At 39.6% G+C, this 19701-nt stretch overlaps 1 protein-coding gene across 1 annotated transcript in view; it reads right to left on the minus strand.

Annotated features, from left to right (window-relative positions):
- LOC133521573 (T-box transcription factor TBX6-like) overlaps positions 1-19701 on the minus strand; it is a 53585-nt gene that overhangs the window by 17829 nt on the left and 16055 nt on the right. Inside the window, exon 3 of the mRNA XM_061856607.1 lies at positions 2158-2425. Coding sequence (XP_061712591.1) covers positions 2158-2425 — 268 coding nt within the window. The remainder of the gene's footprint in view (positions 1-2157; positions 2426-19701) is intronic.

Here is a 19701-nt window from a genome sequence, read left to right on the forward strand (position 1 = left end):
TGAAAGTTGGTAGCAGTATAATATTGTACAGGTATGTGGCAATTGAAGGCTTGTCTGCGTGAATATTATGCAGAAAGTATTTTCGAGTCATCTATTAGGTTTAATATCAGTAGAAAAATAAATTCATGCAAAATTAGTAAATAATATGTTTTAAATTTCACATTCACTGCCAAGACCACGTAGGTACCTATGTGTGTTCATTTTGTTTTGTTAATGGGGCTTTTGGCACTGAAAGTGTTAGGAATATAACTAGGATTTAGATGTGGAATTAAAAGTAAATATAGTAAAACAACATATTTACTTAAGAATAATACAAGCTTTTCGTGTCTGGTTCAAAGGCTTATTGCAAAATACAATATGAAAATTGAAATGGACTATGCTTGTTTCAATCTTTGATTTTATACAACATATTTTAAAGATGAAGTTCCCTATAACTGTTTTTATGTTACAAGCTTATTATGATAATTTAAAAAATAGACAGTAGTTTTTCAATGCCCAAGACTTCGCAGTACGTTTCACGCGCGGCCGCCTCGACGCACGCGCAGCGAACCGCACCGATCTTACCCCGTGTTGTGTATCACACGAGATTTGTTATGATAGCTGACTGTTCCTATGTTTGGATTGACTATGATTTGGGTCGGAAATTTGAAGGTTGTTTTTGAATTTAGGATAAGAAACAATTAACGAAATAGTTTGAAAGTTATTTTTATCTGAACCAGAACTAGTGGATGGTTTTGAACATCACTCAGCAATGAACAGTGAAACTTTCAACAATAAAATTTTGCGAGTGATGACGATTTGGTGCAACCGACCCTGTCTTAGGATAAATGGAACTGTGTTAACTTACAGATGATTAGCACAACCATAAAGTTGTTATATTTTCTCACAGTTTCTACAAGCATTATAAAATGGAATTGAGCTGAGCACACAAGGGTATCATTAATCGAGGCATCCGAGGCGTGAACCGCGTTGTCCAAACACCGCGCCCGCGCAAACAGCCGCAAGCGCACAATGCGATACAATGCCTTTCAGCGCATTTGTACGCTGACGAAACACTTAAAACTTTCCTTTGTATGGCTTAGACTCCTGCGGCGAAGCCTAATAACGAACAAATAACAACCTTATCTGAAAGAACTAAAGTTTAACTTGCGATGTTAGCGCAGCGGTAATCGTATATCTTGCACGATACACATTATACCAAGCGTGAATGGACGTTAAACGAAATTCGACTTATTGAACTTGTTATGCAGTCGAGATTTGATTGTGTATCTGTTGTAGGTACGTCAATTGGTTATAGAGACCTGTATAGGAGGCGTTGCCTTTGAAAAGTTATGCAGAGGTGCCTACGTAAGTACAGTCACGAGCTCGGATTTAAGAATCGATTCTTGTCTATTGATTTCTTGTTTTCAATTTTGATATGGACGATTCGCTTTTAGTTTGGACTTTATTGAGTGCTTTATTTAGAATCATTTTTGATTACCTAAGTACGCTTGAAAACAAAAGAAACGTAACATAATCGAACTGAGATCATATAGGGTACAGTCAAGAGTATAATATCAGAGTTCATGCTACTTAAAAATATTTCGTTTTGAATTTTATGACAAGTTATAGAATTATTCTAAATTTATATAATTTTGGGTTTGTCTCGTGATAAAACGAGGTTTTTTGAAATGGAGACATCAGTTTCTCCCTAATAACTGAGACTAGATATTGAAGTAACGCACAAATCTATAAGCATGTGAGCCTTTTCCCTCGTCACTCTCGTCAGTTAACTATCTGACCTATCAGTAGACAATAGATGTGATTACTAATATCCGGCATTCCAGTTGCCAATCATTAGCGTTATCTCGGGGCTTGCGCTAGGCTACATATTCTCGCAGATGACTACAGTGATTATGTATTAGGCTTGCACAGGAAGTTAGTTGGATGTAGTGTAATAATTAGATGACAAGTGACAAGTGTAGGGCAGCGTACATATGTCAACTAATAAAAAGTAAATTATTTATATATAAAGCACTTTGTCATCAAGATTCAAGAGAAATATTTGTAGATAACCAAATGGATGTGATGTGGACTCTTCCGGACATTATAAGTTTATATTCACGCACCAAAACAAGAAATCCTAATCATAAGAAAATAAGCTAAAAATCAACTTACATGTCCTTGCGCATCCATAGTATTGTTCGTCAGCTTGAGCTTACTGAAGCTGACAGGATTGGCGGTCCAGTGGTGCCCAGGTGCAGGGGAATCAGGGTGCAGCATGAGTCTCCTGGGAGACTGGGGCTCTGCCCCGCCCGCCTCGGCCCACGCACCGCCCGCCCAACGCCAGCGCCGGCGCCCCACCAACGTGAGCTCAAGGAGAATGCAGTATTCTTCACGAGGGTCCAGCCCGCCCAGGGAGATGCGGAGGGAGGGAAACATGCGGCTGTAACAAAATTGATTAATAAGAATAAAGTTTGATATGCATAATTTTATTAATCAGAGAATGGTTCTGAAAAGAGATTACGCTTCGGTAGGGGTTATTGTAGCATTTAGCACATTTTTCAGCTCAAGCATATATATAACTACTTACAGTTGAACTATAAGAAAGTACCCAGCTCTAGTTCGCATACACTTTCGGCAATTATTAAATGTTATTCGAAATATTAAAGTATTTTTATTTTTGTATAATATGGGTCAGTGTAAAACATTATTCTTAAAGTTCTTCACTTTCTAATATTGACAAATGGCTGAAGATTACTACATAAAAATATACAACAGGCTCTTAAGGATAAAAACTTGTCTGGTGTCTCAAGTTGTGAACACAAGCGTCAATTTTATGACATCTCTGTTGTTTGTCAAGAGCGACAATTGTGTCGTCCAAGATGACAAACACAAGCAATCAAAGCACTACTTTGGAGCGTGCGAGCGTGGGAGGCTGCCAAGTGTTGACAAAGCATCTGTCCTGCATAACACCATCCAACTTAATTCACAAACAAAGAAATCATAAATTCCAATTCACGAAATCGAGACAAAGAAGGTGATAAAAAATTTCCTATTGGACAATGGTTTTATCGTGATTATAAAGCATGTGATACGTGTAAAGTGTCGGTAAAGTAGCTTTTGGCACCTGTTATTCAGCTAAGCGACTGGTCGTAAACGGGATGCATCTGGCGCCTGGCTTATCGCTGACCGCCCACGACTGATTAGCGGTGCCTACAGTTTAGCTTTGCGGATTTTGCTTTATAGATGCTTTTAAATGGTGCTGTAAATATTGGTCAAAGTAATTAATCAAATTTGGTTTACGGCGGGGTAGAATTGTAGGTTGTCAAATTTGAGACTTCCCTGACAAGTAAAGTCCAGCTATTGTAACTGGCTTTGGTTAATATTAAGTAAAATAGGAAGTTTTATTTCAAAGTTTTCTGTAAAAACTGCAGCGAGACATGTGTAAGTTCAAACAACGGCTACCATAAACCTTTTTTACTGCGATTAAAAAGTACCTAACTACTCAGCAGACACATTAACCGAGCCCAACACTCAATCCAATAACCCTAATCTAACCCTCAATAATACAAAATTATCTACATTTCATAAGAACCTTCACGCATTCCCAAAAGCGCAGCCTCCATCAGTCATAACGCCGTTATCAGCCGCCCCCGGGGGCCAAGGCTGTTATTTCATTCTTCATCAAGCGTAAGCCAACTTTAGCATTAAGTCAACCAGTTTAAGCGTGGTCTTTGACGCAAAGTTGTTACTGATCTTGAGGTTGCACTTTATAGTGGTTTATTAAGGCGAACGGCCATCTGGGACTTGGTAAGAGATGTTAACACAGAGCTACCGCTAATGCAGGCCACTGATAACAGCCGAAGCTCAATTAACAGCCTGAATTAGCCTCCATTAAGAGTTTACGATGCCCGCTACTGCCTTACGTATCAAAGTAGCGACAAGCACTTAGCAATCAGAGCACCAATAAATACTTAGCTTGCTCTAGGTTTTATTGCTTGGGAACTAAATGCAAATAATTGTAACAGTAGTTGTATAATAGAATAATAATACATACGCGCTTTAAAAAATAATTGAATTAGGTACGGCAAACAAATTAGAAGTAGAATTATTGATCTCATTACTCATTTAAATAGGCAATTGATTATCCGCTATAGTTCGTGTCATCAATGACGCGCAGATTTGTCAAATCTGACCTTTAATAACAATGTAACTACAGAATTATGCATAACGCTTAGGCACCCATACCCGGTAGACGTTTGGTGTCTACCATCTTACACGGACAATATTTACAGATCGCCCCAAACATGTCACTTTTACAAATATGTGATCAATACAAAGAGCGCATCGACGCCTTCTCTGAGTTCTCTGTTGACCGTACATTGACAAATCCCGGGCTACCGTACGCACTATCGGTACAGATAGGGCATTCTTTGAAAGCGCCGACAAAGTGACGATTGAATATCGACGCCTCAAACTCGTATCAGAATCAATTATTTATTCTAAAAGCTACCTTGTTAGATCTTAAAATAAAGTTGAAATTGCGATTGAGAAGTTGAAATGCCCGCGGTGGGTATGGCGATTTTAATGTAATAGAAAAAGTTTCATCAGGTATGTACCTATCACAGGTATTAATAGAAACATTAACTATTGGTTATTACTTGTTATGTATGAATTTGATGTTGAGGTTAGAAATTATTTGTAACTTGTAATGAGTACGAAGACCTTAGAATATAATAAGATACCGACAAAAAGCTTCTAAGTAGTTTCCCATTTAGTATAGTTTTAATTATAGATAAACCAATTAACTACCCACTTTTTAATGAGATTTATATAACTTATTGGTAGTAACCGACTTAATGGAAATGCAATGATTTAATAACAATTTGTTTAAAATGTTACCTACTAGCTAGTAGCTATTTTTATAATGTGAAGACGAATGTGCTAGTAAAAACATCAAACATCATCATCAATCATCAAAAATTAGGAAGCAGTTAATATGTACGACGCATGACTGAATAAATAAATAGGATAGGTAAATATACTACAGCAACTGATACTGTGTTAATATGATATAATTATGTATTAACCTTAGTATTATAAGTTAATCATATAATTTAGATTAAGGTACTAACGTTGAAAATGAGTGCCTCATTTCACCGTTAAACGTAAGTTTGGCGAACCTAAAATAAGTTTATAATGTACCATACTATTTTTGAAAATAAATTAAATTAAAAAAAAAAAACATTATTATTACCTAAGACCTTTTAGGTGTCAACTCGTAGGTACGCTTAAGTTTAAATTGTCTAGGCCAAGTTGTTTATCATTTAAAGTCATTAATTAAAGATATTATATTAATAGTATTATAAAAGCGTATAACAGAAAAAAAAAAACACTTTCTTTATAATATTATTTAGTCTTTACAAAAATAATATAATGATTATTTATTATAAAATAATATACATACACACTAAATTTAAGTTAGGTTAGTTATGTTGGTACAGTTTTTAATACAAATGTTATACCTAAGGCTACAATAAAAATAACTACTATTAAACGGTCAGACTATAATTAATATTTGATTTACAGTTTTTAAAACAATAAACCTATCCTTTTGACCGTATTATTCTCTCGCTCTTACTTATTGCCTAACCAACAAGATAGCGAAGGATATAAGTTTTAAGTCAAATTAAAATTGAATGGGCCTGCCGTCGCGGGCGGTGGTCACACAGTATGCAGAACAATAGGACCACCACAACGATGAATAAACTTAAGAGTAGGTCGTAAATCGGTAACAACCTGCCAATTGCCGCACAGAGGCGCGAACAACCCTGGCCGAAACCGCCACATCCGCCGCGGCTGTAACATCCGCACTCGAAAACCGGCAGAAACCGATTCAAACACTAGTCGTTTGACGACGCGAACTCCAATTTATATGAGTAAAATGAAAAAAAAATTGCTTTAAAATCTGATAATTTACATTATGAATTAATGAAGCTTGTAGTCTTACTTGGTGTGTTCGTTAAACTTTTAAGTAAACACAGGTTCCTTAATTAACAATATTAACATACTTAGACTAATCTGCTTAGTCTTTCATTTGATTACTTTCCTATCTACCGTTAGAGAAATGTTTTAAAACTCTTAAGATTTACGAGACATTTAACAAGCAGCAGTAGATTAGTCGAGTCTTTGTTGCTATACTCGACACCGCCCGTTTCCTCCTAACCTACCCCACGCCAGTTATCTTTACTGCTAATTTCATGGTCTTTTTATCGTCAAGTTCAATGTGAAGGAGCAGGCGATCGTTAACGCGACAACCCCGGCTTTGTCCCACGTCCCACGACATCTGCTTCATTTACACTACGGGCTGTAACTCCAAAGATAAACAAACTCTCCAATTCTCGAGAGCCAAAACATAAGAATGCATATATATCCAGTATAACCCTCGCTCATTAGCGCTCATACGAGAAGTCCGGCCAGTTTTTTCATCCACCCAGATGTGAGGCTGAGCAAATACTCTTACATGCTCCGAGCTGATAAAAAATCGGACACCTGGAAGTGTCAAATTGTTTACTAACCCTGTGAGGGCCGTGAGAATCGGCGGCTGGCGCGTTGATCCCACGACTCGACCCTTGCTTTTTGTCCTACCGCGAAACTATAAGCTTTATAGCTACGGGTACTTAGCTTATCAATTATAATCGCGTGACATTGAATCGTAAACGAGATGTAATGTCAACATTGTCTGCAAATGGCTAATAAACGCTAGTTTTTGCGGTGGTAGATAAAAAAAAATGTAATCTTATGTGTTAATTGATGCCTCGCGTGCAGCTATCGTAATGGGCAGTGTGAGCGGCTAAACGCGCGCATGACAATACTATTACGGGCAGCGCCCGCGCCCGCGCAGCCACAAATTGATATCGCCCGCGGCAGGCCCCGTCATTGTTGTTTCAGCTAAGTGGGTTGTTAGCCTGGACGGAACTGATGTTGTCGATGAATCAGCTAAAACGATCACAATGCTCCACTACACACCAGAGGCGGTTCCGATAAAAGTACTATGTTAATTCACTTCCAAATATCCTGTTAAGACGCGGATGTCAAAATTGACAGTCAATAAATTTGCGCATAAAAAACTTAACCGCTTTCAAAGTGCTTCCATAATGTTTTATATTTGTAAGATACAAGTTCCATATGCGCTCGAGCGCCTCCGCAAACCAAACAAACTACACTTTTAAAGAAATATGCTTGTAACAAAACAAATAAACCAATTTAGGGGAGGCCACAAAAAAGTCTCGGAATCGTCTCGAGCGCTGCAACGCCGTATTAGCATATTGATGGGCATCTTCTATCTGTCGTCCTTTGTCTAAAATCAGCGACACCACCTTCAATCATAACGATCGCGACAAAAAAACGTTTTATTATATTTTTTATCGGCAGTTTCTGCCAGTTTTTGCGGACAGGTTGCAGGTGGTAAATAATAATAAAAACAGGTAAATGCTTGCGTCAGAGTGAATTCTAATGAGCGTTGAAGTATCGAATGTGGGCATTATGCTAAGAGACGGGCCGTTTACCCGTTAGTGTCATGTCGGAAGACATTGTACGCGGCAGGAGCGCTGAGACAGGGCTGTTAATTCTTTTTAATTTACAGAGCAATCGCCTCACGCACACAGGTTAGGAGAGTAGTGGTTGCGGATCACGAGACCCCATTTAAACTGGTTCTCTAAATGTAAGCGGCGGGAATATCAGCCCAGAGGCCGCGGCGGCGACGGGGTGTGAGCTGGGACATTACGGGACAAAGCACACCCGCGGCGCGCACCTGTGACATGTTTATGCGCTACTCGTCGCCAAATTTACTGCCTTCCCCACACCGCCGTAGGTGAAATTGGAAATTTTTAATCACCGCGGCGCGCTTTTGCCAACAAGCTTGCGTTTAATTGCAACGAGATTGTATTACGGTCGCAAATTATAAAGCCGCTCCTAATTAACTTTTGATGTTATCCCCTATTGATTCTGCCGGGTCGATACCGGCAATCAGTGTGATAGCCTTAAATATTGATATTGGTTCTTTGATTTAAAGCGCTTTGGTTAATAAAGCTTCATATTTATTTAATCCAAGTAGCTCTCGATGATGGATGGTTAAAGTGCTACTTTATTTGGATGAGTAAAAAGTGCGAAGTTAATTTCGCTTGAGTACAAGCGCCGGCGCCGGCCGGGTCGGGGCTGCTCGTAAATTGCGAGGGCAAGGGCCGACAAGCGCGCGGTAAATCAGTTGACAGAGCGCCGCCAAAGCGCTTATCTGCGCCATCTATAGGCTATTATGCGCCTTTTGACGTTCGGACAACGGCACGCTTAGACACCGATACCTATTTTAAAGAGGTAATTGCTTTCATTGCTTGTACCGTTATTCAAACAGTGACTAAATACATTGTGACGTCATTTTCAAGTCACCATACAATAAATAGATTGATTCTTTCACATGAATAGCATGTTAACGTCTATTACATTCCATCCATTCTATTGAATTGGACTAATAAACGAGCATGTTAGTTTCAAATGAGAATAAAACAATGGACGATCCAATTTCCTAATTCAAATTAAATCCAAAATCTGAATCGAAACTACACGTAATCACGCGTGAAACGATTGTGCAATCCTGTCCACACGTATTTTAGGTTAGAACATGCCAATGAACGTTTAAGTCGCCTTTAACGTCCAAGGTTTAAGGGTGATTTGGGATATTCATAAAAAGGAATATATTTGTCGCCGATTGTACAAGACGGACCAGTGGCGATCGCTCGTTAGCTCCCGACCCCAAATAAATCACCGTTTTATGAGAACTCACAATTTTTTAACCTGCATCTTAATGAAATGCGAGCGCAGTATGGGACCCGACTAGTGACATTAAAAACGACAAACCATAAGGACGGACAGTTTCTAATTATAATCCTGTCAAAGCTACGATATAAGGAACAATTGATGATCACCTCAAACAGGAGATTTTATCTCAGATAGAGATCAAGATAGTAGCTGTTGAATCGTAATAGCTTATCGTGTTTTTGTTCGTCGGCCAAATACAAATAAACGGTACAATGGTTTTGTGGATTTGTGACAGTATTTAAGGTTGCCGCCCACGCATCATTGGTAAAAAATTGCAATAAACACGACACTATATTTGATTATCTTATCGTAAGAACTTAAAAAATCAAAGCACAGCTGCCGCCGGTGTGGCAATTCCTGATTGAGGATTAAACTTTCTCAAAATTACCTACTTATGTAAGTACCTATCTGGGTTCTTTATACTCGTACCTAGACATTTTGCAGGCGAAATAATCAATACGCTACGCGTCACATCTCAGAAATAAACATCATTAAATCATAAGTCTACATACTATGCACAAGAAAGTTACGTTTAAGGCAAGCGGCATGCCTTAAAAAAGAGTGTTGTTTTGTTCGTTGATGGTCAACTGACCACCCAAAAGTCCCGGTAGCCGACAGCTCATTTGTCTTCCAAATGACCATAATTACATCTAGAACTTATGTCTATAGGCTAATAGTCTATCAGTCACACGCGGAGCCATACGCGAAACACGTTGAGCACAGAACAAACGACTATCAATCAGGCACAGGATCTTCGCTCGTCGTACCGTGATGCCGCGATCCCTAGAACCGAGCTACTGTCTTTTATGAACAACCGACAGGGTAATTAGGGACATATGGGTTGTAGAATAAGGTGTGTTTTCGGTTGAGTGGTGAAAATGAATGGCGCCAGTATTTTAGGATTTTCGAAGAAGCATAAGGGAGATACGGCGCGGATTTTAATCCTTACGCTGCGTACACGCAGCTCACTCGCGCCGACAAAGAGGCCGCCGCACGCGAGTCTGCGCCGATTCACAATTAAGCCAGTGTGTGTTAATTGATATTAATTTGGTGCGTGTGGCTTAAGTAAAAATATCTAGCGAGCAGTCGTGGATAGAAAAGACAGAGCTATCTTCTCTAGGTTGAGATAAGAATCTCTCCAGCGCTAAACCAATAAACTCGGTCTGTGGTAAATTCTTCGACTCTTTTCAAATGTTGTTTGTAAGACAGGTCTCCACTTAAAATAAGAACAACATAAAAAGGTTAAGGCAAGGTGCACCTAATTAGATATAATCACATCTGGGTTGGGTCGATTTTTGCCTAAAATATAGAGGTCGTACGATAAATAAGTTATGTCGGAAACAAATAATTTATTTAGGTCTAAATAGGCCTGACAGAAGAACAAACACTTGGCTTTCGGGGAAATTTACTCCCAAGTGAATAAATCATAAATCTCACGCGTTACAGGAAGACATGTTCATTAATCATTGTCAGAAGGAGAAATAAGAAGCTAACTTCAAGACCTACAAGAGACATGTCATTACTGTCATTAGAGCTCAATGCTAATTATTAGTCATTAGTATCATTAGATTTTTGGTATTATATGAGCTAATAATAAGTGCTAAATAATGACTACTTGACGTTTAACGTAGATAATACCTACGCACCTGTTGTTTTTGAGTAATTTTGCTTCTGTATAGATATAATGGTTACACTTACATACGATAAGTAAACTACATATTTTTATCCCCATATTAGCTGAAATTGTTGGAAAAAATCGCGCGTTTCATAATTGATTACTAAAATAATAGCTCCAATTTGTTATCCAAGTCCAAGACAAATATAGGGACCTACCAGCAATCCATCTCCTGTAAAAAATGAGACTAATTCATCTCATCATACCTACTCAAAAACATTTTAGCAAACCGTAGGCGTTTATTTGTTCCCGTATTTTGTACTTATGTCTTTTGTATTTTTTTTATATAATCAAGGTGCAAAATAATCTAAGTGCCTGCCTAAACCGTAATCTAGTGTTCGGAGGCTTGCAACTATATGCCGTATGTGAGCCGCTCCGTGCAGGCGCGGATCCAGCCCTCAAAAAAGGTTGTGGTCACAGCACAGCCACCCGAAAATCGGCCAAGTGCGAGTCGGAGACCGAACTCGTTCATGAACAATCATGACTCTCTACCGATTTCAATAGACTGAAAGTGTGACGTCACAAGGCTATTAGGGGGCTATCTTATCAATTTTTCGCAGATACCCGATTCTCAGACAACGTTTCGCAAGTCAACGTTTCATAGAGGGATTTATTCGTAGATCTAACTTTTAGTCGACATTTGCTAGTCTTGGTTCACATACCGTTCAATTCGCTTTTGTGTTAATTAGCAGAACACTGGCAGATCAATTATTGTATGAATTTCGTTTGGCAGAGTAATCTTTTCGTTTAAGGAACTATTAGTAGAGTAACTTTTTTTAAATATTTTATACATTTTTTTAAATATTTATTTGAGTAGTCTAGTCGACAAGTTCAAAATGGTTAAAAATATAAATAAAAATACTTGAAAAATACCTCATTGGAATTGAAACAATGTCTAGAAAAAAGGTATTCGAATTCGAATCGTTTATTAGCACAAAAAATAGCAAAAGTTATAAAAAATATGGTATTTTGTTTTTTGTCAATATCTCATAAGTAAACTATTAACATTTAACAAATGAAAACAAAAGATTCCTATAGTATTTTTCAAACAGGAAGGGTATGCGGATAGATTCTCATTCTCGCAAAATTGTATGTCATCTCAATACAATTTTGCGAGATGTGGAGCTTTTAGGATATAAATTGTATGGAGATGATATCTATCAGCGTACCCTTCCCGTTTGAAAAATACTATAAAGAAGAGAAAATTTTACAATAAAAAATCCAACTCTAGGTACTCTAAACTCTATTCGTTATAGTTTTAATTTAACGTTAAAAATAGCCCTCCGCGCCTCAATTTTGGGATGCGCGCGCGGCGTGAAAAAGCGAGTAAGTACGTAACATTAAATATTATTTTATAGGTAGATTTTTGAACAAGATAGACAATTATTAATTAACACTTTTATTGTAAAGTTTAAAAAATGTTATAATAATTGGCGTAAAAATATTTCGCTTCGTGGAGCCCATCTTATTTATACACCAAGATCACGTCACAAAAAATTTAATAAAATTAATATTTTGTCTAAAATTTCAGAATAGTAGTGAAAAATGTCAAAAAATTAATAATCAGGGTAATTTTTTTAAATATAAAACAATATTATAACCAAAGTATTGTTTTTTTTTATAGCGTGATATTGCTTAGTATGTATATAAGAAGAGCACCATAACCGAAATATTTTTACGCCAATTATTTGAACATTTTTTTTTGTTTACATTTACGATAATGACGTAAGAACGAGATTTTTTATTAAATTAATTATTCCCTAACTTAGGGCTATTTTCAGCGGTAAATGAAAACTACAATGAATAGAGTTACAGTACTTGGGCACTTCTTTAGGAATATTTTATTTTAATTTCTTAAATGTATTATAGTTTATGAGATTCGGTTAAAAACGAAAAACCATATTTTTTCATGAATATTTATTTTTAACTTTTGCAATTGTTTATGTGCTAATAATAAATATACGCTTCGAATACATTTTTCTAGACATTACTTATTCCGAATCTAATGAGGTACCACATGTATTTTTAGGAGCAGTATCTAAATTTTTCAACTTGCTGACTAGACTAAAGTTATTTTCGAATAAAGTGACAATTTAATTAAACTTTAACTGACAGTTAAATTAGTAATTTAGCAATTGCGGTAGTTACTTACAACATTCGGATCGGCAATATATCGAAAACAATTTATTGCAGTCTATGGAGCACTTTTTATACATACGCTACGCTAACTACGCTAAAAAAAACTCCTACAGCTGTAAATTAAAAGCTGGCAATATTTTTAAATATTGTACTAATATTTGTGAATGTTGAAGATTTCTAAGACTTCATAAGCTAAAAGTAATTGCCCTTGTTAGTAAATAATCTTTCTTTATTTTTTACAAATAATTAGGACTCGTGGTGGCGAGAATTTCTAACCGATGATCTGTTTTCGACTTGGGTAAGCGTGACAGTTATCAAACTATCAATTTACGAAAAGTATATCCGCGTATCAATGTTATGCCAACCAACTAACTACTCTGTGTAATGAATTTTTTACAAAGATTCCTCTGCCATAGCATCTGCGAAACAAAAATCGGCATAATTTTACTCGACGAATCATTAGGGCACCCTATTAGGGTTGTGGGCATGCCCATCGTGCCCACAACGGTGGATCCGCCCTTGGCTCCGTGTTTGTAAGAATTCGCCGTTGAGACAACTTAAGGACTGTGACAGCGCATCCTCAGGATGTCCAGAGCACTTAATACCAAAAGTCCGCTCCTCGCTTCCCCCTCGACACGCGGCAATACGCAGAATCGCGCCAAGGCTGAGCTAATGTGTGGTTCAAACGCGCCGCGGACGCGTCGGGACAATTAGTGGATGGATTGCGACATCCCACTCCGTGCTATTGACATTGAACACTTGTTACACATTTCACGGAAAACGCTGTCTCGGCCAATTTGTCGGGTGTTACGATGCGACGTTTGCTGTAAATTGTGTTTTATTGGTCTTGAGAATGCAGTAAAAGCTAGCGGCACCCGTGTATGTGGAATGTGTGATGTGTTGCGTGTGGTTTTTTTTTTACTCAGTATCTGTAGGTCGCAATTCCGCCGATCGCAATATTTTCAATTAATTGATAATAAGAACTAAGTAGTCTAACTCATGTGAAGAAATATACAAACTTAATATTTTTTTAATTGCATACCGACGATTTGACGATTTTGATTTTTTTTTTGACGACCGGTTTGGCCTAGTGGGTAGTGACCCTGCCTACGAAGCTGATGGTCCCGGGTTCAAATCCTGGTAAAGGCATTTATTTGTGTGATGAGCATGGATATATTTTGTTCCTGAGTCATGGGTGTTTTCTATGTATTTAAGTATTTATAAATATTTATATATTATATATATCGTTGTCTATGTACCCTCAACACAAGCCTTATTGAGCTTACTGTGGGACTTAGTCAATTTGTGTAATAATGTCCTATAATATTTATTAATTTATTTATTTATACTAGAAGATGTCCCTAGACACTCTATAAGGATAGGCCGTATATTAGAGCCGTCACTATTCTATTTAACGGATATTAGCATAATTAGCAACTGATCATCCAGTTACATCAAAATCAGACATTTGCTTACTTAAAATATCACTTTAATATCATTTTCAGTAAGCAAACGTCTGATTTTGATATGCCGTATAGCGTAACCTATTAAAGATGACGTATGTACATGAGGAACTTCTAAGTAGTGCCACTGTTCACTGGTCCACCCACGCGCTGAATCCTTTGAACAAGCGCTCTTCCCTCAAGAAAGCGAGAAACTCCGATGATCACGACAACGTTTCAAACAAATGCCTACACCCAGTCCAGCCCACATTCTCCCAGAATCAGTCGAGATTCGTATTCATCAAAGCTCCCATCGTGGCATGACACCAGTTTTATGCGAGAATCGTGTCCCTCCCGCTCTATCGACGGTAGCCGCGCGATACGATCGCGATGCGCGCGCGATGCTATCCCGGCCACGACGCGCGGGTGGCACCACACCCACGGCTCAGATGGGATTACTGCACGAGACAGAAAAGAAAGAAAGTCTGTGACATCAGTTTACATTGCCGGTTACTCAGTAGGAACAAATCGTCTTCTTGAGCTATCGCTACGTGGATAAAGTGAAAGCAAGTGTTAAATTAAGAAGACATTTAAACAGACATATACCTACAATATATAACTGAACGTAAAGCAATTACCTACTCAAACCCGTTAATGTTTAGGTCATACTGAGCAACTTTTACTATGGGACCAACCATGAAATCGCGAAAAAAAAAAATGCCTTATTCATAAATTTTGCTGGTCTGATATTGAAAGTTCCATTCTATAGTAAAAGTTGCTCAGTATGACTTACACATTAACGGGTTTGAGTAATTGCTTTACGTTCATGTTCTGTAATTTTATATGAAGGGCGATATAAAGTGAAGTAAACCTACATACTTGTCTCATCTAAAGGTTTTGTTGACACGATCAACCTTAACCTTTTTAAACAATAAAATATGATGAGTGCATTGCAGTAGAGACAGCCGATATTACAAGCCAAGCATGGCGCCAGCACCACATTTACATGCGCGAGCACTGTAGATGCGCGACTGATGTTATCGGGTCCAGGGCGGGTGGTTCATGGTATCCACGTAGTTTGAGGCACCAGTCTAAAGTTGACCTATGTCTGTTTAAGGGAAGAAACCAGTGATTCAGACCTTTAGGATACCGGCTTTGTGGGAAATCTTTGCACGTGTTGACTTAGGCTGGTTTAGATTTAGACCAAATCTGGTCTATATGGATATTTAAGGGATGTATAAATACGAGTAAGTAGATTAGGTAGATTTATTTAATAATACAACGGAAGCAGTTGACAGAATTCTGATTAATATACGTAAGTATTTTTTTGATTACAGAGTAGTTAGTAATAAGTAAGAAGACTATTATTAGGCAGTTAATATTAAATGAAATGTTTTTTTAGACATTAGGTATGTATTAGGTATTAATTCGAACTTGACCAATATGTGATATTTAAAAATACCCAAATTAATAATCAACCAACTCTTTTAAAGGGTTCACCAGTTCTCGCGTGAAATATAACAAATTCACAGATTCAAGTACCTACACCTACTAGTAGTTGGGCCCTTGTGGACACTGTAACTCGATATGATCTGGATCGTACGTGACCCGATTTTAGGGTCGTTATGAGTTATGATTGATGACGCACCCTGTTCTACTCATAACATAACAGCTTCTTGGAGTCCATTTTTATCCTCTTGGTACCAATGAAATGGAATAAATAAAGTGACAAAAGGCTATGTTATTTCAAAATGGGACATAGGTAAATACAATTACTATTAGTGGTAGGAGGAAAAGCTTTAAAAAAGTTATCTAAATCTTTACAATTATGGAACGAGATTATGTATGAACTAAATAATAATCTATCATGCTAAAGAGCTGAGTCATCGTTGAATTTGTTTTTTTGCGACAATAAATTATTTATTTTAAGAATTACTTAACTCGAATGTAGTTTGCAATCTTCTTTAAACAAATTACACCAGGGCCGGATTTAGGGGAGGGCAACCGGGGCTACTGCCCCGGGCCTCCACAAAAGAGGCCCCCCCCCCCCAAAAGAGGCCCCCCCCCCACAATAGAGAATTCGGTAAATTTACCATTTTATTTGGAAAAAATTTGGGGCCAGGGGGCCTCCACTCCTTTATTGCCCGAGGCCTCCAGACCTCTAAATCCGGCATTGAATTACACAATCATGCTACCCTTAATTTATAACAAACGTCAGTGTCTTGCCAGGAAGTTCAGGTACAATATGACAAACACAGTTTAGAATAAACCAAAAGTTATGAGCACGCAGCTACAAGCACGTTTTGTATACGTGAAAACTTGCGTTGGGCGCTGTTATCTCGAGCCCCTACTGTGTGACAGTAGCTGCTCCCGCTCGCCACTCCAAGTCACCTCAAGTGCTGCCGGGAGTGTCTGGACGAGCAGAGGTGGGCGTTCTCAAGCCGCGATTACTGCACTTAAGTGCTATACGACGAAGCCCGCTCAGAATAATTGTTAGCATCAAAAAATACATTAAAGAGTTGAAAGAAGGCAAGGTTCAATTAATTGCCGGAATTCGGCATGCGGAGACATTAAAATTTGTTAGCAAGCCGTGAGAATAATCCCCCAGTTCCACGTAACATGGGTTAAATGCTTGTATCGGGAGATACCGATCTAACCCGCTGCTCGTTGGCGCCATAAAAACAAAACATCTTCAACACGACCACTTTCTTCCCTAAATTATTCGAGGAATTTACGACGTTTCGACCGACAAAAATGTTATAACCTAATGAGAAATTATCATCAGTCCGCCGTCCGGCAAAAAACAAATCATGCCCGATGTCGGAACGCATATTTTTTACATTCTAAATTCGAATTATAGTTTTCGTGTTTGTTTTTTCCCGATTCGTCGATTGTTTTAGACTGGAGCAAAAAGGCTCGGGAGCCTGCGATGACTGCGCGGGTCATGAATTCATGATGGATCATTCGACATGCGCGCGATAGTTTGCCGGGCGACTGGAGAGTTGCCGAGTCAGCGCGAGTGATGGCCGCGATGGAGAGCGTCCTGCCTGTGCCCGTGACAAATGACGCCATCCGCCGAGTTCCCTGGAGATATGACAACTCGCGATATGATCAGCGCGTGCTTCGGATTCCCGGCGCTTGCTCCTTTTAGCCGGAATTACCCATTACATTCAATGACGCTACGCTTTTGTCCAATGACAAAATACTTTGAGATTACAACTAAGCCTTCATTATAGTAAACGGTTTCAATCAATTTAAAAGGTGTATAAACAACGTCGTTGTATGTAGGTATTAAGGTGTTTGGAGCGATTTACGGTATAGTGGACTTTGGCATTTAGCTGGCGCACCTCGCTAGATTACATGGTAAGTTGGTAAGTACGTAATTGACGTCTCTCGCACGAGTGCTTATTGCGTTAGAGCAGAACATTTTCAATCATGTTAGATCAGATAATGTTATAGTCAAAAATTATGAAGCATTATGTCAGTTTAGTATTCGGGTGGAGCGCTAAGCGGGCCGCCGATAGTCAATATCTTTGATCTGAGCCGTTGGCAGTTCCTCGCCAGTGTCACTGGTGGAGACGAGGCTGGGAGCATTGGAAGCGAACGACGGCGGGCTGTCATAATCTGATTATTAGTGCTGCGTGCGCTGGGCGGGGCGCGCGGCGGGCGGCCGGCGGCGCCGCAGGGGGCCGGCGCCCGCGCGCCTCCCGCTCGCACGCACGCGCCACGCCCGCCGCGCGACAGGGACCGCGCTATGGCCGTGCTGCGCAGGCGACAAACGACCCGTGGTAAAACAAAAGGAATGTCGGCGGCGACGCTTTGAGCGCCGGCGCCGGTCCCCGCGCCCTAATCACCCATTTTAATTACGACACAGATCGAATCAATTAATCGGTATTTCTGTTAAAACAAGCGCCGGAATGAGCTTCGCTCGTCCGTACGATATGAAATCGTGGACGCGAGATTCGAGCTGCGATTGCGTCTTTCACTCATAAACATTTTATAGAAAGCTATTAAAGTTCACATGATTTAGTGACGCGCGACACTTAACGTCGGGTTTCACCTGACCGTCGCGTACCTAAGCTACGTATCCTCGCCTCGCCAACCAAAAAAGTGAGCCCAGACGCTTTTAATTATAACTTATGATTTTTTCAAGCGAATTCGGGCGCGCCCTTCCCCCCGGATAACACGAGAATAAATAACGAGTTTTTGTGTTGTGTGTTTGTTTTTAAAATGGCGGGAGGTCCGCGCGACGACACGCGAGCGATCTGCGTGCGCCTGCGCGCCTCGCCCATTTGTCATATTCGGTTCGGAGAAAAAACAAATAATAAGAGTTTAGTCTATTCTAACCAGTGTTTATTTGTACGGCGGTTATTGAGGGTCGGTATTATCTCTAGCGGGCAGATGGGACATGTCAGCGCTTTGTTCAATTTACTAGCAATTTGGGTTTTTTTACTAAAAAAATGATGATGTTGATGATTTAATAATTATTAAACAGCTCATCATCATAGGTTTAGTCTGACACAAAGTCAATGTTTGAATTACGATTTATTCAGATTTAGGAAATGTGATTTAGTATTGGTGATTCCTGGAGGAAAACCCTGTTCATGGTATCAAATCGGAATATGCCGTTATGTTTGTAAAGCTTTCGTAGCGGATCTAAGACGTAGCTCCGCCGCCATTAGAAACTCCGCGTTGATTCCGTCGACTCTTTCACAGGTAGAAAGGTTGTTGGCTCAAAACATTCCAAATTCAAACAGAACCAGCAAGATGGCGTGCGGCAGGTGTTAACTCTGCCTTATGTGCGCGCAGGCTGCACAAACGAACCGCCCAAATCCCGTGTTTGCCGTACTCATTCACCGCCCGGCCCACTCGCGGACACCTCGCCTAATGAACCTACGTGGAACCGCTCCAGCTCCTATTTGAACAACCACTAAAAGCAAGAGGTAGAAAGCTTCAATAACTCAATTATGATCGACCTAGGGCTCAATACGAGAAATAAATGAAATATTTTTGACCCATTTCGGTGGGATGGCGCCACGGCCGGCGCCGGCGGCCCCCGGCCGCTCTCACACGGCATCATTAATACAAAACAAACAAAAGTGACCTCTAGACGGGCGCGCCGCGGCTAACGAGATTCACCAAACGCTCGGATAAAGCGGTAAATTATTGGAATGCTAACCGCTCGGCGCGGTGGTCGTCCGCGCCGGCGGCCACACGAAAAAAACGTGTTAAGGAGATGACAAGAGCACGGATGAGCTGGGCTAATTATCGGCAGCGCAAAAAGTCCAAGGCAGCGACGCAGGCGCGCGGGTACAGCCACCAAGCACGTCGGAGATTCGCCCACAACATACCGCTTTTTGCTGGCGATATTTAATAACAGCGACGCCGGAGACGCGACGTGTCTTAGCTTTCGAACAGTAATTACACGCCATTAATTATGGTGGTTGTATTTTTGCCGGCGGAGCGACATTCGTTATCGATGTAACTTTCTTCTGTGCGAGGAATCGCGCGCCTGCTAATGAGGAGATTGAATCGGGAAATTCTCCCGGCTAAGCATTACCTGTGGAATCTACATTTGAATATGCATTC

This window comes from Cydia pomonella, chromosome 9 (genome assembly GCF_033807575.1).
Source record: "Cydia pomonella isolate Wapato2018A chromosome 9, ilCydPomo1, whole genome shotgun sequence".
NCBI lineage: Eukaryota > Metazoa > Arthropoda > Insecta > Lepidoptera > Tortricidae > Cydia > Cydia pomonella.